This window comes from Leptodactylus fuscus, chromosome 1 (assembly GCF_031893055.1).
Source record: "Leptodactylus fuscus isolate aLepFus1 chromosome 1, aLepFus1.hap2, whole genome shotgun sequence".
Lineage (NCBI taxonomy): Eukaryota > Metazoa > Chordata > Amphibia > Anura > Leptodactylidae > Leptodactylus > Leptodactylus fuscus.
In genome coordinates, this window is record NC_134265.1 from 206,904,396 (window position 1) to 206,923,599 (window position 19,204).

General features: G+C 41.6%; 1 protein-coding gene across 1 annotated transcript in view; it reads right to left on the reverse strand.

Moving 5' to 3' along the window:
* STK11 (serine/threonine kinase 11) overlaps positions 1 to 19,204 on the reverse strand; it is an 84,516-nt gene that overhangs the window by 5,795 nt on the left and 59,517 nt on the right. Inside the window, exons 8-9 of the mRNA XM_075283555.1 lie at positions 4,465 to 4,652; positions 1,864 to 2,066 (exon numbers count right to left, since the gene is read on the reverse strand). Of these exons, the coding sequence (XP_075139656.1) occupies positions 1,885 to 2,066; positions 4,465 to 4,652 (370 nt within the window). The 3' untranslated portion in view covers positions 1,864 to 1,884. The remainder of the gene's footprint in view (positions 1 to 1,863; positions 2,067 to 4,464; positions 4,653 to 19,204) is intronic.

A 19,204-nucleotide genomic window follows, 5' to 3' on the forward strand; every position in this document is an offset into this window, starting at 1 on the left:
CATTGTATTGTGTGGGGACCACTGTGGAGCACATTGTACTCTCTTGGGGCCACTGTGGGGCATATTGTCCTGTATGGAGTCCCTTCACTATTTATATCACACATTATCTGTTTTATAGTAGACCTGATATTAGTACAGGCTGTAATAACATTGCATGGTAACGATAAAATAGATCCTGTGCGATGTAAATAGTGATTATTAATTGTTCAAAAGTACCAAATGCAGAGACCTTTAAATTTCAGTACAAAATTGCTTCTATAGCTCAGTAAAGCCCAATTTATACAACTGTATTTTGTGGGTCTGTAACTGTTCACAGTTGTGGATCCGCACAATATTAAGGTTAAATTGCCATGTTGGCACCTTGCGATAATTTAGTGGGCTTGGGGGTTGCAGTTTGGGCACTCTGAATCTCTAAAAGGTTTGCCATCATTGAACTAGGCTATACTGTATATAGCCTGGACAATTTCACTGCTTGCCTGTGTATTATTAACTGAGAGTGCAAAAAAAGCGTCTTCATATTTGCAAGCAAAAAATATTTTCAATAATGTGGCGTCAGAGGCATTAGGATAGGTCATCAATTAAAGATTGTCAGGTTTCCGACACCCACCAGCTGTTTTTAACATGCCTATCACTTGCGTGATTTTTTTTTTTTCTTTTAAACTCTCATTTGATGCTTTTTTTCTTCTCTTCCTCTGCTCTGATGTATGATTGATCTTAAAGGCTACATTTCCAATACTGTCTTCTAGCCTGACCTAGCTTCCTATATTTGGGTTTGTTGTGCACTTCATCTTAATTCTCAGTGGTTCAATATCATGTAGTCTAGGCGACTGTTGTCCTCTTATGTTTCTTCGTGGGTTAGGTGTATTCATTGTACCCCACTAATACTATCCCTACTAATACTATGGCAGCTTTAATAAATTGTTTTGCCCTTTTCCTGTGTAGTTCCAACTGAAAACAAATGGTAGGTTTTAGATTAGTATTTATTGTTGTTGAACGGTTCTGTTCCTAAAAAGGGGCTGTACTGTTACCGCAACGGCTTATTTTCAGATAACACTACACAGGAAAAGGCCAAAACAATGGGTTAAAATTGCCATAAAGCAAGCATTGTAGCATTAGGGGTGTACACAGATGCCTAGCCTGATGAAGAAGCAAAAGAGGACAGCGAGCAAATTGACTAAACAATATCGAACCATGGAGAATAGGATCAGCATTCAGTCAAAGCACAACAAATCCAAATATAGGAAGCTGAAGAGAATACTGAGAATGTAGCCTTCAGATCAAACATTCTGGAATACACCACAGCAGAGGGAGCGTAGAAAGAAGAATCACATAAAATTACACTGGATGCAGAAAGCGAGAGAGAGAGAGAAGATGGGGGAAGAACCAACGTCAGAGGAGACCTGCCGTCATTGGCAAAGCCTATGACTCATTCACTGCAGGATATGAATGAAGACACCTCTTTATTCAGCCCTCATTATCTCTGCCGATGTCTCTCAATCCTCCTGCCGCCCACACACTGTGTTGGGGCACACAAGCCGACCCTCCCCCACACTGTGAATCTACTTGAACAGTAAAGTGATACCATGACCTAGTGAACATCAAGTCACAGATTATTACATTATTTAGGAAGGACAAAATAAAAGGGGGTCATCATATCATCAATGCACGTATGTGGAAACACAAATGATTGCTCACTGTGCATTATGCAAATGCTGGAAGCCAGTACCTTCTCTGTGTGACCATACAGTTTGTATTTTTTTTATTCTTTTTCTGAATACGCACATTACAATAAAAACACAACTGAAAAAATTGTAAGAACCCTCTCTTCCAAATAAGAATATATTTTTTTACTGAAAATAATACCTTGCAGAGTTGTCTCCTCGGTCACTGTTGTTTACAGGCTGACAATTTACGTACTTTGCCCCCTGATGTGCTAGCCTTGCGCTGGGATGCAGAGCTCACTCTCCTTTCTGACTTTAGTTGATTCTCTGTGCCATTCATACATAGCTGTTTGGTATGTCCAGTGCCCTGCATCTGTACAAACATATCCTCTTCAGGTACCTGCCCTAATTTGGGATAAAAATACATTTTAATCGAGAGGGTAACATGGCATTTTTTCCCTCTTTTTGATGATCCCTTTAAAACGGGAAATGGTGGTTTCTGCTTCCTCATCTGAGCAGGATATGACAGAGGGAAAGTGAGGTCAGCAGAAATCACCTGACAGGTTTGTTTCAAAGGTAAATTTCTATAACATATTACAGGCAGATGTAATAGTATGGTCTGTTTTAGCCAGAGCAAACGTTATATTAAATAGTCTTAAACTTCTCCAGAATTACCACTCAATGATAACTCTGATGTAAAGTTACGCTAGACAGTCTAAAGATACAAAATCTAGTAAATAAGCCAAAATGTATGGAGTGTGCAATATCTTAGCCCAATCTCACTTCACATGATGCCACACCCCTTTCCCTAGTCTTAAAAGTGTCTAAAAACACTTGACAAATGTGGAGAAAGGCAAGGTTTTTTTTGGTGGTGATTGTGCCAAAACTCTAGCTCATTTTGTTTATTAAATCTCTTTCAATGTATTCTTTTCCACTTCCAGCCCTTTTTAAAGGGCAGAGGGACAGTACATAAAAGCTTTTACTTAATCTTAATAGCCTATCCTAGAATAGAGCTGTCTGCTTCCTGCTCCATTTTCTGTGTACTAGTTGTTGGGAACACATGATCCATGGGGAAACTAGGTGTTAGACGTCAACCAATTCGATACGGATCAGCAATATAGTTACAGATTTATTTCATTTTAGGAACTTATGGCAATATGTACCATATTTCTGTGAATGTCCATATGTAATGGATGCATAAGATCTTGCCCTTGATCTACAATCAAATCATAGGACCACTAATGGGGAGAGTTGAGTGGATAACCCAATAATAGCACATACCTCCTCTATCAACAGAATAGGGAATAAGTACTTAATCTCCAGGGGTCTGACTAATGGGACCCCCAGCAAACACCAAAAAACGAATTTCAGCACTTGGGGACTCCTGCTGTTGTTATTGCTGGTAGTCACAGCAGTCGACTCCAGAGATCAGACACTTACCCCTATCCGGAGGATAACACATACCGTATATACTCGAGTATAAGCCGACTTTTTCTGCACATTTTTTTATGCTGAAAAAGCTCCCCTCGGCTTATACACGAGTCAGAGTCCACGGAACACAGAAAACTGGAAGGACCTGGAAGGGGAAGGTCCTTTAGTGCTACTGCTCTGTGATTGGCTTGTCATGAGGTCACGTGACTGTGATGTAATCAAAGGTCCTGTAGCCACTGGTATGTAACATCTGCAGATAAGGTTGAGTCTAAATCCTAGTAGCTCCGCCCACACCATAGTCCGATCACATGGTCATGACGTTATCAGAGGTCCTTTAGCACACTAGGATTTAGCATCTACCCTGCAGATGAGTGGCCAGGATTCATTGTGTCTTATGGAAGATGTCTGTTGTATGGAGGAGAAGAAGCTACAGTAAAGTGACACACACAGGTACCTTCCTTTAGTTACTCTGCCTATTAATGTCAGGCATTTCAGGTTATTAATTTAGTTTCAGTAACTCCTTGTGCCTCACATTAATAGAAGTTAACCCCATCATGTCCCTCATATTAACCCGTGCGCCCCATATAAGGGTTACTAATATGTGAGGGTACTAATGAAGGACCTTAATTATGAAGATACCTAATTATTACCTCCATATGTCCCACATATCAGTAACTCTTCATATCTGATTTTACTTGCAGTTAATGCAACAAAATACACCTTAATGAAGAAGTCACATATAAAAATGCAAGTAGATGACAGTAGCTTAAATGGCCTTAATGTTAAAGCAAGAATGTCCAGTATTAATTTCAGTTTTTTACATTATAGTGGAGGAAGTTGACTCCTTCCTGCGGTGCTACAGCTTACTATTGTTAGAATGCATTTATTAACACATGGCTACTTGAAATTTTCACTCTTGGTGAGGTTGTATAGTTGAGTTTCTTATGCATTAATTGTTGACAAAAAAAGTCATAGCTTCTAAAATAGGACAGTATCTTGCATTTACTGTCTAATAATTCTACTTCAAGTACATCAGACTAAGGCCAAGTTCCAATCTGTGCTGTAGTATTCAGTGTAGTGTTCACATGAAAATCGGTGGGACAAAAAAGTCCTGCATGGATGACCAGTTTCAACCAGTTTTTTTAAAATGGACACCCAACGGACCCTATTATAGACAGTGCGGTCCACCAGACTTCATGTGTTACTGCTGTTTTAGCGGTCCGCCCCGCCCCCATTGTTCTGGTACTCCAATAGACCAGAATAATGGAGAGGCGATACTAGTGTGAGCTACAACATAAAGCAAAAATAAGTACCATATAAAGCAAAATTTGAGTTTAAAAAAAAAACAAAAAACAAACAAACGACATTTTACCTGGAACTGTAAAGTCTTGAGTATAGATTATTTCATCTTCCAAGTCACACAGATCTTCATCCTCACTATACCCGTGTAGATCCTCCAGGTAAGGCACAACTGTTAAGCTTCTCCAGCGGTCCTTGGTTTCTGAGCTAGGGGGAATGGGTACAAGAGGATCCATCTGTGGGTGCTTCTTGCGAAACCAGCTATAGAAGAGAAGAAAATAGAAGTGATTGAGATTTTAGTCCACAATGCCAAACTTTCTCTCTTTCTAAAACCACAAGATGTTGACAGGCTCCTTGACCCACTATTTAAACATCATTAATATGTGCCATTAGACTGGCAGGTGACAGTGGATGACACCAAAAGAGTAAGGCCCCCTTGGTTTGCCATCTTCTTGTAGCTAGGCATATGACATGAATGTTCATGCATAGTCTTTAAGGGAGAACACACAACTAAATAACGTACTCCTTAGGTAGTTAGCAGGTTTTGGTTTTCTTTTGTAACATATTTTATATGTTTATTTTTTTAATCAATCATCCTTCCTTTACCTCTACCTTATTAACTATTTATGTTTGAAGCCTAGCTTTGTGGCTTCAGCAAGACGTAATACTGTATCGGCACAATTAGAAACTTGTGGTCACTGACCCGATTGACATGGTCGTTTATATCTCTAAGCAGTGTAGTATGGAACTGATGTTGACGAAAACTGTAGGTGTGGAATATCCTGCTCCGGAGAGCGGATCTAGAAATTCCCATTTCTTGTTACTGCTCATCTTGCCTCTGATGGAGTGCAGCACATACAGAGAGGTGACCCAGTTGCTGTGGCAACCAGCTGAGGATACGGGGGGTGCGCTGTTACTCTGCACATCTCTCCACACTCGGTGGATGAGTCACACAGTGTCTTATAAGCACTCTGTCACCAAGGGGGGAGAAAACCATAGATAGTGGGAGGGTGAAGGCTTCACAAAAAGGTGGTGGATGGAGAGAAGCTAGGAAAAGGAAAGCAGAGAGAGATATGGTGAAAGAGATGGCAAAGAAAAGGTTAGCAAATGCTAAATATAAGGAAAGGAAGGCGAGAATATTCGGAGGCAAGCTCCAATTATAGCCGAATAGGGGAGCGTACAACACAGATGAGAGAACATCGACCATTTCAGAGAATACAGAATATTAGCTACTGAAAAGAAGTATACAGATTCAGATTACTATGAACACCCAACCTCCGTATGATTGAGCAAGCAGAAAGTCAGGACTTCTATAATAAGCAATCTAGCCAATTTGTGAATGGAAATGATATGCCATGCCTGCCAGCCTATCAAGAACATCAATGCCTGCCTGTCCCACTTTCCTTTTGCCATGTGAGCATAATATTGCAAGCACAGTATGTTCAGGCTCTCGAGTGCCAACTTCATGGCTTAGTGGTGAGGAAAAAGGAAGGAAAATATATATTTAGACCACTGGTGCAAGTAATGCCCAGGGGTGGAAAAATATGTAAAATCATCCAAAACAGCATGTGGGCAACATGTTATCCTACTTGCTGGAAATTATCTGGGAGGGAGTCGCATTTAGGCAATAGAAACAAAGGACTGATGGCAGAAAAAGACCACATGATCCATCTGCCTTAATATTATTTTCTATTTAAGTTAAGATAGCTAGCTAAATTTCAAATTGTAACCCCTTGTTCTTGAGTTATTAATATTATTGCGAGGGGTGTTCAATAAGTTATTCACCTGAACATGAACAACACAATTACTCCATTTCGCCTCCAGTGATTGGATTCATCAGAATAGATGGAGAGTGCATTATCAGAAAAGCTTTGCATTCGCAGACATTTCTTTGGGTTACGAAATAGAAAAGTAATGACTGGGAGCCAGGTCTGGACTGTGGGCTGCATAGTTAACCGCCATGAAGCCACATTCCCAGGTGGCATCCTGTGATTTGCAAGACTTGTGAATTGACGAATTTGTCGTGAAACAGCCAAGCACCTGTCAACAACTTTGTGACAACTTGTGCTTCCATTGCATGGACTTTGGACTCAGGATCTTGGTAGTGGACCCATGTTTTGTGTAACAACCTGAAATAGAGGTCTACTGGATTTTCTTTAAGCATGTCTAAGTTTTCTTGGCCAAATAGCTGTTGACATGTTTTTTGCTCAGGAGTCAACACTCGTGGTACCCATCAGGAACCAACTTTTGACCATCAAAACATCATGAATGATACTGGAAACCATGCCAAGCAAAAGACATAATTCATAATATATAACACTGACTTTGGCCCAATGATTTCCTCTGAAGATGCTTTGGCAGATTGCTCTAAACGGGGGTCATCTTCAATTGACTCTCTAACCCATTTAAACTACTTAGCCCAAAACTTTACTCGTTAGTGTGAAGGTGCATCATCAACATTGTCAAGGTCTGGGGTTGCTAGGAGGGGTGGCATAGACACACAAGTCCAGTCTTTTAAGTCCAAAACAAAGGTAGAGTTTTATTTTCACTCAAAAAGGTAGTGCAGCAACAAAAGGAAACAATACAAAAATAAATACCTGCCCGGCTAGGCTCCAACTAAACATAGAATAGGTTACCTCACCTAGAATCACAGAAATCCAACAGCCAGTAGAATCATTCAGGACACAGCTCCAAAAATATGACTTCTCTGTTGACTTCTCCAGCCAAGCTCTGCCCACAGTCTGTGCTGGAGCTGGCTTCTTAAGCCTCCCCTGATGAGCAGATTCTCTGCAGCTGAGTCGCTGCCGGGACATCCTCAAAGTGTGGACTGGAAGGGGGTGGAATGACAGGTCCCACTACCGACCTACCTGCCATTCCTAAAAATCCAGCCCAGTAACCGGAACTCTGAAATAACCCTCAGCGGACAATAGTTATCTGCTGAGAAACGTTCTTTCAGGAGTTTTCTCATCTCACCCACCTGAGTAGTCTGGGTGAGATGTACACCCCCTCCATTACCTGACCAGCCGTCGGCTTACAACATATAAAGAAATCATACGTTCATGGATTTCTTTAGGCTTCTCTATTTTTGTGAAGAATTTAACTCCTTCCCGTCACAGGCATTTTTCAATTTTACATTTTTCTAAACTTTTATTTGTTTATTTAATTTTTAAAACTATTTTATTAGCTACCTCTAGGGGGCATGTCCCATAGACACCAATACAACTTTATTGCAGCCTATGGGAGATTCTCTACATAGACATATATACACTTTAATATAAATATAAAATACAGTATATATATTAGCTAGAACACAAAGACAAGCCTGGGGACCTTTTATTATGCTCCCAGTTGTCAAGGAAACAGACGACTCCTTCAATCTCACCACGTGAGTGCCATCCTGCTTTGGCAAAAGTACAGGACAGTTTTCTTCTACTTTGGGGAACTATAGTAAAAAGCAATGCCTGCGATCAGAGTTCATTCTGATGGCGGGCATTAGCTCCAGGTCTCTTTTGTACAAAACAGTGGAGAAAAGGTAGCTATGGTGGCCATTCTGCAGCAGAGTGGTCACCATCTTTAAAGATCAGCACTGTATTGCAGTTGCCATCTTGTCACATAGTTCGTTCATAAAACTGAACTGCTACTGTGAGTATTTTGCATGTCTAGACATGTCTCAACCTGCACAGACAAGCTTATCTTTCAAACACTGACAGAACAGACAGGTAGGAAAAGTTATAGAACATCCCTTGTTAAAACACTTCCCTCCTGAACCTTAATTTATACTGTTACCATATTTAAAGAGGACCTTTCATCAGATCGGGCACATGCAGTTTTATATACTGCTGGAAAGCTGACGGTGCACTGAATTCAGCGCGCTATCGGCTTTCCCGATCTGTGCCCGGTGTAAAGCGCTATCGGTCCCGGTACCGTAGCGCTTTAGTGTCAGAAGGGCGTTTCTGACACTTAGCCAGGGACGCCCTTCTGCCCAGCAGCGCCTATTGCGCTGTACTGTGGAGAGGGGAGGAACGCCCCCTCCCTCTGCTCACACAGCTCGTCCATAGACGAGTGTTATCAGGAGCGGGAGGGGGGAGTTACTCCCTGCTCCACAGTACAGCGCGATAGGCGCTGCTGGGCAGAAGGGCGTCCCTGGCTAAGTGTCAGAAACGCCCTTCTGACTGTAAAGCGCTACAGTACCGGGACCGATAGCGCTTTACACCGGGCACAGATCGGGAAAGCCGATAGTGCGCTGAATTCAGCGCACTGTCAGCTTTCCAGCAGTATATAAAACTGCATGTGCCCAATCTGATGAAAGGTCCTCTTTAACCCTTTCACTGCCAGGCACGTAGCTATACGTGCTCCCAAAGTGGAAGTTCAGTAGCCGAGGACGTAGTTACTACGTCCTCCCTACTAATGCCGATATCTCTGGACTGCATCAACATATCTTGAAGCATTAAAATGCATTTTAAAGAAGAGAATCTCATCTTTAAAATGATACCAGGGACTTGATGATTATACTTACAGTCTTGGAGCGATTCACTGTTGAAAACACTATTTGTCATTGAGATCCAACTGCAGATCTCAATTCCCGACAGCATTTCAACAGTGAATCGCTCCAAAACCGTAAGTATAATCATCAAGTTCCTGGTATCATTTTAAAGATGGGATTCTCCTCTTTAAAATGCAATTGAAAGCATCAAGATATGTTGATGCAGTCCAAAGATATAGCGCTCCAAAGTGTCCCCCCCCCTCCTGTCTAAGCAAGCAATTTGCAAACTTTAACAGGAAAGGGAGAGGGACACGAGCAGTTCAGAAGAGAGCGAGAGACAGAGAAACAATCAGACTCTGTACATACCCTGTATGTAACAGTTATCACTAGAGATCAACGTATAGATTGCTAAAATTTTTATAGGGGGATGGAAAATAACATTTTTATGTAAAGTCCTCTTTAATTTGCATGCGCAAAATGGGATGGCGCATTTCTGCGATTTTGGTGATTCTTTAACACCCGCCCCTGTAAATATATTCATCTGTGGTATTTATGAACTCCTCACATATTGCAGTTTTATGTACAGTACATTATGTTTGCAGAAAGGGATTGCTTGAGCCGCACTTTAGTGGCAAATTTGAATTTTTGCGCAATTTTTGCTAGCAATCTCTGTTTGCCGCAAAGTCGAATTAAGGTGGTTGTATATATGAACTATTAAATTGTGTTTTTATATACGGTATGCTGTGTACTCTGAAAAAAGTTATATTTTGGTATCACAGTCACCGTTTGGTAGGTGCAGTATAGCTTTTTAACATATTAGTGAACAACAGCAAAATCCTGCTTGTCTTCTGTATTCGTGTTTTTGGGAGTCTGAGCTCGTTGTAGCTGATGTTTGCGGTACATATAGTATATTTGCACATTGTATACACCATAAGCTATTATTTTAAAAGTATTTTGTATATGAATGTGAGATTGAACATGAGTTTTAGGTGCAAATATGGGTTTTAGCGTATTTTTTCAAAAAATTATTTGTGTTGGTCGCAAAGTTACATGAAGGTGGATGTGGCTATCAATGACCCATTAAGATATTTGTAATCTTTAGGTTGTCCACTTTCAATATATAGGGTTTAGGGGTTCACTTACTTTTCATGGTGTGTAATTCCTACATTTTATAGGATGATACTTTTTTAACATTTCCAGCTTCAAAGCAGATTTTTGTTCCTTCCAGTTCTAGCGATTTTCTGAAGACACGTGCATGCAGGTTCAGGCCATAGTGATATGTATGAACTCTGCACATGTTGAACTCTTATTTTTAGGAGGTTTGGTGCATTTAATTTTTTTGTTTGGTTTCCGCTTTTAACAACTAATATACATTTATTTGCATTTTTTCATAAAACATTCACTTTAAATCAAAATTGCATGAAGGTGCCTGTTTGTATACAGTACCAAGTGGCATTCTGACAATGCTGCAGGTGTCTACTTTAAGAAAATATATAGGTATCGGGGGGTTGGATGCTTTTTTAATGTTGCAATTTAGGTTTGATTTGTTCATCTCAAAACTGTGAAAATTGCTCTGGCTACTGGAGGTGCAAAATTTCCAGAGACCCTTGGCAGCGAAAAGGTTAAAAGCGCTAGCTAACCTCTCTCTCTGAGTATGTCAGAAAGAGTGAAAGGGAGAAGAAGGATCCCCTCTTTATAAATTTTATTCTTGTCCACTCCTTTCTCTCCAGTTTTTTGTAGCCTACCGTGTTTCCCCGAAAATAAGACAGTGTCTTATATTAAATCGTCATCCTAAATATAGGAACTGTCTTATTTTCAGGGGATATCTTATGACAACCGGCAGTCATGCCAACACTTCCTTCCTACTTACCTTTCCCATCTTCTGTTTGTCCCGACAGCGGCAGGCGGGGCTCAGCGAAGCTTCCGATGCTGGTGCTGGAGAGCCTCACTTCACTGGCATTGCAGCCGGCTGGATGCTGTGCACTGTGCTCCGTATGCACAGGAAAGCCGGATGCTGCCATTTTGGGCATGCCTTATTTTCGGGGGGAAGGGGGGGGCATATATTAGGCAATTCAACAGAAACCCCCCGCATACCTTACTTTCGGGGAAACATGGTATTGACAAAAACAGCATTGTCTCAGCAATTGAAAACACAAATTCACATGGGGAAAATATCAACTCATTTAGGTGACCTTAATCTGTGGGCTAGGTTGATGAACTGGGTTCTGTTGACAGACTCCCTATAAAAGGATTCTCCTCATCTTAGGAGCTTATCTTTCATGTCAGTGGAATCGCTAGAGACAGCAGGTTGGATCCCCATGGATCTGCCACTAGGCCTCTATCCTATGGCTAGGGAATACATTGCTGAAATGGGAAACCCATTTAAAATGTTCCCTAATTTCTGATATAGTTTTAGATTAGCATGCACAACATTCCGACAACATACTTGACAGCAGGAGATCCAGTTATAATACATACACCCTAGCCTGTTACAGAAACTTACTTTCACATTAACTATTTAACCGTCGACTCTGCCCGAGGCCTAGGAGTTTGAACCCAGCTCCGGAAGAAGATGCACAGAGAGGCCGATCCTGAAGAAGATGGAAGTGGGGCTGGAGATTTCTCTCGCAGCATTGGGGACGCCCCCAGTGCTGTTTGAGCGCTGAGACCTGCTCCCAGTGCTGCGAGAGAACTCATTTGCATACTAACAAAAAACAAAACGGTATTTCTACCGAACGGCGGCGCGGAGAAGACATCTAAAGGTAGGAGAAGAACCCTTTTTTAAGGATATTCCTACAAAAAATTGTCATTGTCAGTGATAGGGTTACACTATTCCTTACAATACAAACTTTTGCCTCCAATCTACCATTTATGATGTTACTTTTATGTTCTGCTGCAGCTAGGGCACAATACTGTATAATACACTCACCGGCCACTTTATTAGGTACACCTGTCCAACTGCTCGTTAACACTTAATTTCTAATCAGCCAATCACATGGCGGCAACTCAGTGCATTTCGGCATGTAGACATGGTCAAGACAATCTCCTGCAGTTCAAACTGAGCATCAGTATGGGGAAGAAAGGTGATTTGAGTGCCTTTGAACGTGGCATGGTTGTTGGTGCCAGAAGGGCTGGTCTGAGTATTTCAGAAACTGCTGATCTACTGGGATTTTCACGCACAACCATCTCTAAGGTTTACAGAGAATGGTCCGAAAAAGAAAAAACATCCAGTGAGCGGCAGTTCTGTGGGCGGAAATGCGTTGTTGATGCCAGAGGTCAGAGGAGAATGGCCAGACTGGTTCGAGCTGATAGAAAGGCAACAGTGACTCAAATAGCCACCCGTTACAACCAAGGTAGCCAGAAGAGCATCTCTGAACGCACAGTACGTCGAACTTTGAGGCAGATGGGCTACAGCAGCAGAAGACCACACCGGGTGCCACTCCTTTCAGCTAAGAACAGGAAACTGAGGCTACAATTTGCACAAGCTCATCGAAATTGGACAATTGAAGATTGGAAAAACGTTGCCTGGTCTGATGAGTCTCGATTTCTGCTGCGACATTCGGATGGTAGGGTCAGAATTTGGCGTCAACAACATGAAAGCATGGATCCATCCTGCCTTGTATCAACGGTTCAGGCTGGTGGTGGTGGTGTCATGGTGTGGGGAATATTTTCTTGGCACTCTTTGGGCCCCTTGGTACCAATTGAGCATCGTTGCAACGCCAAAGCCTACCTGAGTATTGTTGCTGACCATGTCCATCCCTTTATGACCACAATGTACCCAACATCTGATGGTTACTTTCAGCAGGATAATGCGCCATGTCATAAAGCTGGAATCATCTCAGACTGGTTTCTTGAACATGACAATGAGTTCACTGTACTCCAATGGCCTCCACAGTCACCAGATCTCAATCCAATAGAGCATCTTTGGGATGTGGTGGAACGGGAGATTCGCATCATGGATGTGCAGCCGACAAATCTGCGGCAACTGTGTGATGCCATCATGTCAATATGGACCAAAATCTCTGAGGAATGCTTCCAGCACCTTGTTGGATCTATGCCACGAAGAATTGAGGCAGTTCTGAAGGCAAAAGGGCGTCCAACCCGTTACTAGCATGGTGTACCTAATAAAATGGCCGGTGAGTGTATATTACAACTGTTGAGTTAAAAAAAACAACAAAAAAAACAAAAAAACCAACACACATTTCAGTCAATTAGTACTTGGTTTCTGAGAAGAAACTTCCCACAACAGTAATTTGTGACAGATTGAGGAGATAAGCAGCACCTTACTAATGTCAATAGTTTCTGCTTAGTTAGCAGATCCTTCTCGTTAGAATATTAGGTACAGAGTATTTCCAAAGTTAATAATAAATGGAAATGGAAGGCTGAGCGGTAAATAACAGGTTTACAAGTTAAAAATAAAAACACCTAGCTGCCGCCACAACATCCCCCCCGTTCATGCAGCACAGTGAATAAAACTGTTATCATCCAGATATTCATGTACAGAAGAGATCTGCTCTCAGGCACACTCTTGCCGTCCCCCATAGGACTAACCATGACGCAGATAGAGGGTGGTAAAGTAATGCAGAAATAAATGTACTTGAAAAAGGAGATAAAATGAGTGGGGGAGGGAAGCAGATCATACAAGTTATAGAAAAGAAACGAAAAAAACATGCTAATAAATACAGTGATGGTTCGGAAGACAATATATAGGCAATTTCTCGTTAGAATACAATGATTAAGTATACATTTAGGGACAGATCACTTTTTGATTAACTAAATTCCAGCTTTATCCTATAAAAATATTTATCCTCCATCGTAGTGGTCCCCAACATTTTTTGCATCAGGGACCAGCTTCAATTATGACCATTTTCAATGACCAAGCAGGGTGGGTTAGGGGTGGGACAGGGGCAGCGCCTTGGTCATATGGGGGTGGGGTTATGGAGGGGTTTGGATTTTACTGCACACTTCTTTAATTATGACATTTTTAATGTGAATGTGACTCAACTCACCATAGATTCAGAATGAATAGGAGCACCGGGTGGACAAATTGATGTTATATTGCCATGAAGTGCAATGCGTTTAATGATCTGTGACCAGATCACCAACCCGCCCCACACAATGTGCTGTGCCAAGAGCTGCATCTATTGAGGCCAGCATGCTGCTCCGTGGACCGGCAAAAACCCGCAACAGCCCGGTCCTGGTCCAGTGGTTGGGAACACCTGCTCTACAAGATAGAGGATAAATTGCTGATGGGTGGGATTGGACTCGTTGCTGAGACTACAATCAATCCTGAGCATAGGGGGTGTTTTACCTCAGCTGTGAATGCAGTTGAACCATTGGTGGATGCCAATGCACCCTCGCTCCCATTAATTTCAATGGAAGAGCTACAGTAGCTACATTCACAGCAGGGATCCACAGCAGTCAGCAAATTACCTTCTATACTACAAATACTGGATAAATACTTTTCATGGCATAACCCCATTTTACCAGGATTACAACTTTTCCACTTAAAAAATACCAGGCAGTTTTAGCCATTGCATTTTTTTTTTTTTTTTTTTTTTTTTTTTTTTTAACAAAAACACCACTGTTTTTGATCCAGTTTTTATTGCGCCAAAACCAGCTGTGAATGTAGCAGAAAGTGTTCACAGTCATTCCTCTATATTTACCAATCCTTTTCAATCCTATTCCAGCTTTAGTTAAAAAAAACAAAACGGCACATGAAAAACTGCCAAAAAAACTAAAAAGGGTAAAAGGAGTTCTGGTTTAAAGGGTGCGGTTTTGCACAGACCCTCCCATTCTCCATCTCAAAGATGTAGCTACAAGACTTTTCTGTTTATGGCTACCCCTTTTAAATTTAAAAGGATGCTTGTTTATAGGTCCATAGACTTAAGAACATGGGGGAGATTTCTTAAAGCAAAATACACAGGGTATAGGGACTAAACTACGTATCGTACACTGAAAAATTCCCTATTTGAAATAAAATATAACTTATTTTAGACAATATAAAACGTAGACCCAAATAAAAACAAGGGGTAAAGGGAAAGCTGATAGCACTATATTACATGCTTTGCTGAGCAATACGGTGGCAATGGGCAGCAACCCTCACTAGACATATCTTGCCCTCCTTGCCCTAAATATCATTGAATAATGCTCATGTAGCGTTCCACATATGCTATCACTCCCACCCAAAATGTAACATGAGGAAGCTAAGCAGGGGTTAATGAGAGGAGATCAGTCGTCAGACCTATGTGACTATACAACTCTACCCCGTCGATCCCTGGGGAGAGACTATCCACCTGAAGACACTACTAAAGTCCCCCTCCTCCTCACTAAATATGACCTCAACGCGTTTCCCCTATGGTTCATCAGGAGGTATAGTAAATAAGCCTAATAGCTGATGGTTTCGTTGTGCGGTGAAAACCGCAGTTCACGGGACCATGAGGGTTGGCCCCGCTACTTCAGAAGGATCGACCAAAATACACCAGAAATCTGGGGTAATTTACATAAAACTGTCTAATATGGTGTGCATCAAATTTATCAAGAGTTTTAGACAGCTTGTGTGGAGAAGGGACATGACCTAATGGAAAAAAAAAACAAAAACCTGAATTGTGACTGCAACAAAAAAAGAGACAAAAATGTGCCATACTTTTAAGCCAAATAATAGGTGTATGTTAGACTAGACTGTCTAAGAATACAACAGATCAGACACTTTGATAAATTTGGCACAGTTTAAAACTGTCTATTATTAGAAAACCTTGCCCTATGTTTGCATCTTCAGACCCTCATATACATATATTCTCGAATACTGTCCCAAGTGATCTGTGATCATACAGGCAAAAAAATCTGCCAGTGTAAATGTTGCTCGGGAGATCCTGCATCATACAGGAAAGAAAATAGTTGCAACGGTAAGTAGGGGGCTGAAGACTTAGTACTGCAGTTTTTTTTAACAGTAATAAACTCTACCTATTTAGCTGAGCCAATCACAGAATGAATTTTTGCTGGTCATGGCACAGCCTGCAATAGGCTAATGGTCACAACTAAACTAAATTCTTCTTATGTTAGGTTCACACTAGCGTTTGTGTTTTCGGAAACCCATACAGCCCCGGAAGACTGAAACCCTGTCCGCATAAAAAGCGGTTACACGTGGAACCCTGCAGACCCCATAGACTATAATACATTATATTTGAATATTTTATACTGAAACCATGTGGTACCAGTGCATGAGTAATTTATATTTTGTTGAGGACTTAGACGCACAGGACCAATAATCGGCCATTGAGCAGGGAAAATTGGCCAACCCAGGACCTCCTCACACCTGGTCATATAACTATGATCTGGAGGGGGCAGACCATCAGGGGGAAAGAGAAGTTGGTAAATCATGGTGATCAGTCCCCTTGTGGGAGGTACCTGCCCTACACAACTTTTCAAAGGAAGATGGGGTAGAGACCCTCAGGGAGCCAAAAAAAGTTAATGGCAAGCGGTAGATAACGCCATGGATATCTTAAATGTCTAAGTGTTTCTTAAGCGGATTTCAAATCTGAAAACCATTTTGCTCTATCAGCTCAAATTTTTAAGATATTGTCGAATAAATGTTTTTATTTTGCTTAAATAGGACTACAAGCTTCTGACAGTATACAAAATTATATAATATATATGTTTTCTCTCTCTCTAATGTATATAAGCATCTGCATGCAACTTCGTCTGCGTGCTGTTGGCAACGACACGCATATACGCATGCAATTGTTGCTGGCGATGATCCGCCTGTGCCCACGTCTCGTCTCCGCTATATCTCTGTATACGCGCAGTATACCCAGGTATACATCCCCTGCCCCCACCCTCCATAGAGTTTGAAGAGCAGATTCCTCTGCCGCACTCACAGAATCTGTACACCCGATAGTCTCGGCGCCTCCACTCAGAGGGTGCATATACACTACTGTCCCGACCTGGTTGGAAGTGCGATTTTCCGTAGCTTCCGGCAGCCGGTGTAGTAGAGAAGGCTGAACGGATGTTGCCGACATTTGCCCCAGTTTCTTCCCCCCCGCCGGCAGAGTTTGAACCCCGAATTCCCCTGTCGTACTAACAGAACTGGTACACCAGATCGTGGGCCCATACCACAGCTGCATGTTCGCTCCTCCCCCAACCATCCACTAGACGCCATTTTCTTGAGCTTGTACAGTGTCCATCTTCAGCCGATATAGCTCCGCCCACACAATAGCACGAGCCTATCCGAGAATGGCTGAAGGACCTGTGATGATTTCAACTCGGGTCCTTTAGCCCAGCCTGAACATAAGTTCGGTTCTAGCGGTCGTGAACTCCGGGCATTTAACTGTATAATAAGTAGCCTATGTTTCATTCCAGGTCACAATCTATGTATGTGGCAAATGTCAGCAAAATCCGTTCAGACGTTATGCCATGATTGAGGACCAAACACCCAAACTTTCACATTTATAATATTAGTAGGAAATTATATATATATATATATATATATATATATATATATATATTGCATTACAATTATTTACTAAAGGGGCTCTATCATTGGCAAAAGTCATTTTTAAGTAATCACATCCTTGCATAGCCTTTAGAAAGGCTAATCCATACATACCTTCTGTAAAATCTCCTCAGTAGTGTTTGAATAAGTCTGTTTTTATCCATATACTAATTAGCTTCTCAGTGCACAGGAAGTTGTCAGCAAGCTCTCCTCTCCCTGCTGTTTACTATGTATTAGAGCAGGGAGGAGTCAGTAGCAGCAGCCTGCGCACAGAAGACAGTGCAAGGAGAAAGCTCATTAGCATATGAATAAAAACTGACCTATTCAAAATCTACTGAGGCAATTTACATAAGGTACATGTGGAATAGTCTTTCTAGAAAACCTAGGCGCAGTTAGCGATGAGCATAGCAAGCGCTTCCACCAGCAGGACATTTCAGTGATGGAGTCACGCTATCAGGGTCGGTGGAGTGCAGCGATGTTGGCAGACTACTGTTGGACGCTTCAGCGTGATTTGTCAACTCATCAGTATAAGCGGAAGTCCCCAGCCAAGAAATTTAAACCATGAACATGTTTAACGAATTTTTGCACATATTTTACAGACAGACTTCAAACAGAATTTTTGTTTATCATACAATTATGCATGTTATACTGTATATAATTTCAGTAGCTATAGCCACCTTCATATTTATGTTTAAAATTCATGTAGCAATAACGTCTAAAAATACAAGTTTTTGTACAAAAATTACATTTCTTATGTTTTGAAGTAATTAATTGAAATATAAAATTTAAGATCGTGGATATTTCATGAATGGAGGGTGATAGAAAAAAAAGGTGTAATGTAACCACTTTGTCTGAGGGACACCTAGTACAGAGATAAAATAGTTAAACGGCCTGAGCTCCAGGTTCACAGGGTCGACCACATCCGCCATAAAGAGGAGACCATCCCTTGACTAGGAAAGAATAATAGAAGAGGACAATTACTCCAGAAGGATTGGGTTATATAGAAAGGAGACCATAGAGGACTGCTGAAAGGCAAGGGGAAAAAGTGTATTACATGTGATGCAGATTGCTCTGGTAAAGTGTATTGGGCCCAAGGTAGGTGCCAAAGAGGAGGGGAGCGGGGGAACTGAGTGCACAAGAGAGCATTAAAAGGTGCATCAAAGAAAGTCACAGCTTCTCAATCTCTACCCATTTCATATATGCCTGTGAGGTGGCCAAGAAGGGAATACACCACAGGTGGTCAGCCCAGTAGTAGTGGAGAAGACGTGGGACCAAGAGGCCCCACCCCTCTCCCCGCCAACATCACAGATCGGGGAATTCTAAATCTTTTGGAATTGCTTATGAAATCGAATACGGCCCTCTGCAAGTCATGGAGATCTGAGTGAGGATATAACAAGTGCGATTTTTACCACAGAGATCCTGCCTAATAATGAGGTATAAGGATCTCCTCTTACCAAACAGTGACTTAAGTTCTTGGAACAGTCTGTGATAGTTCATAGAGTAGAGTGTAGAGTAGAAGGGGAAAAGATAAATCCTCAAATATTTAAGGGAATGTTCATGCCATTCAAAAATCAAACTTGAGGGGGACAATACGGTGGCTCAGTGGTTAGCACTGCAGCCTTGCAGCACTGGAGACCTGGGTTCAAATCCTGCCAGGAACAACATCTGCAAGGAGATTGTATGTTCTCCCCGTGTTTGTGTGGATTTCCTCCCATACTCCAAAGACATTACGCCTCCTGCATACAAATGGCACGCATGTGGTTTTCACTGATCTATATGTTAAAATGAATTGACAGGGCTGTAAATGCAGACAGATATAGGGTATGTATAGGACAGATA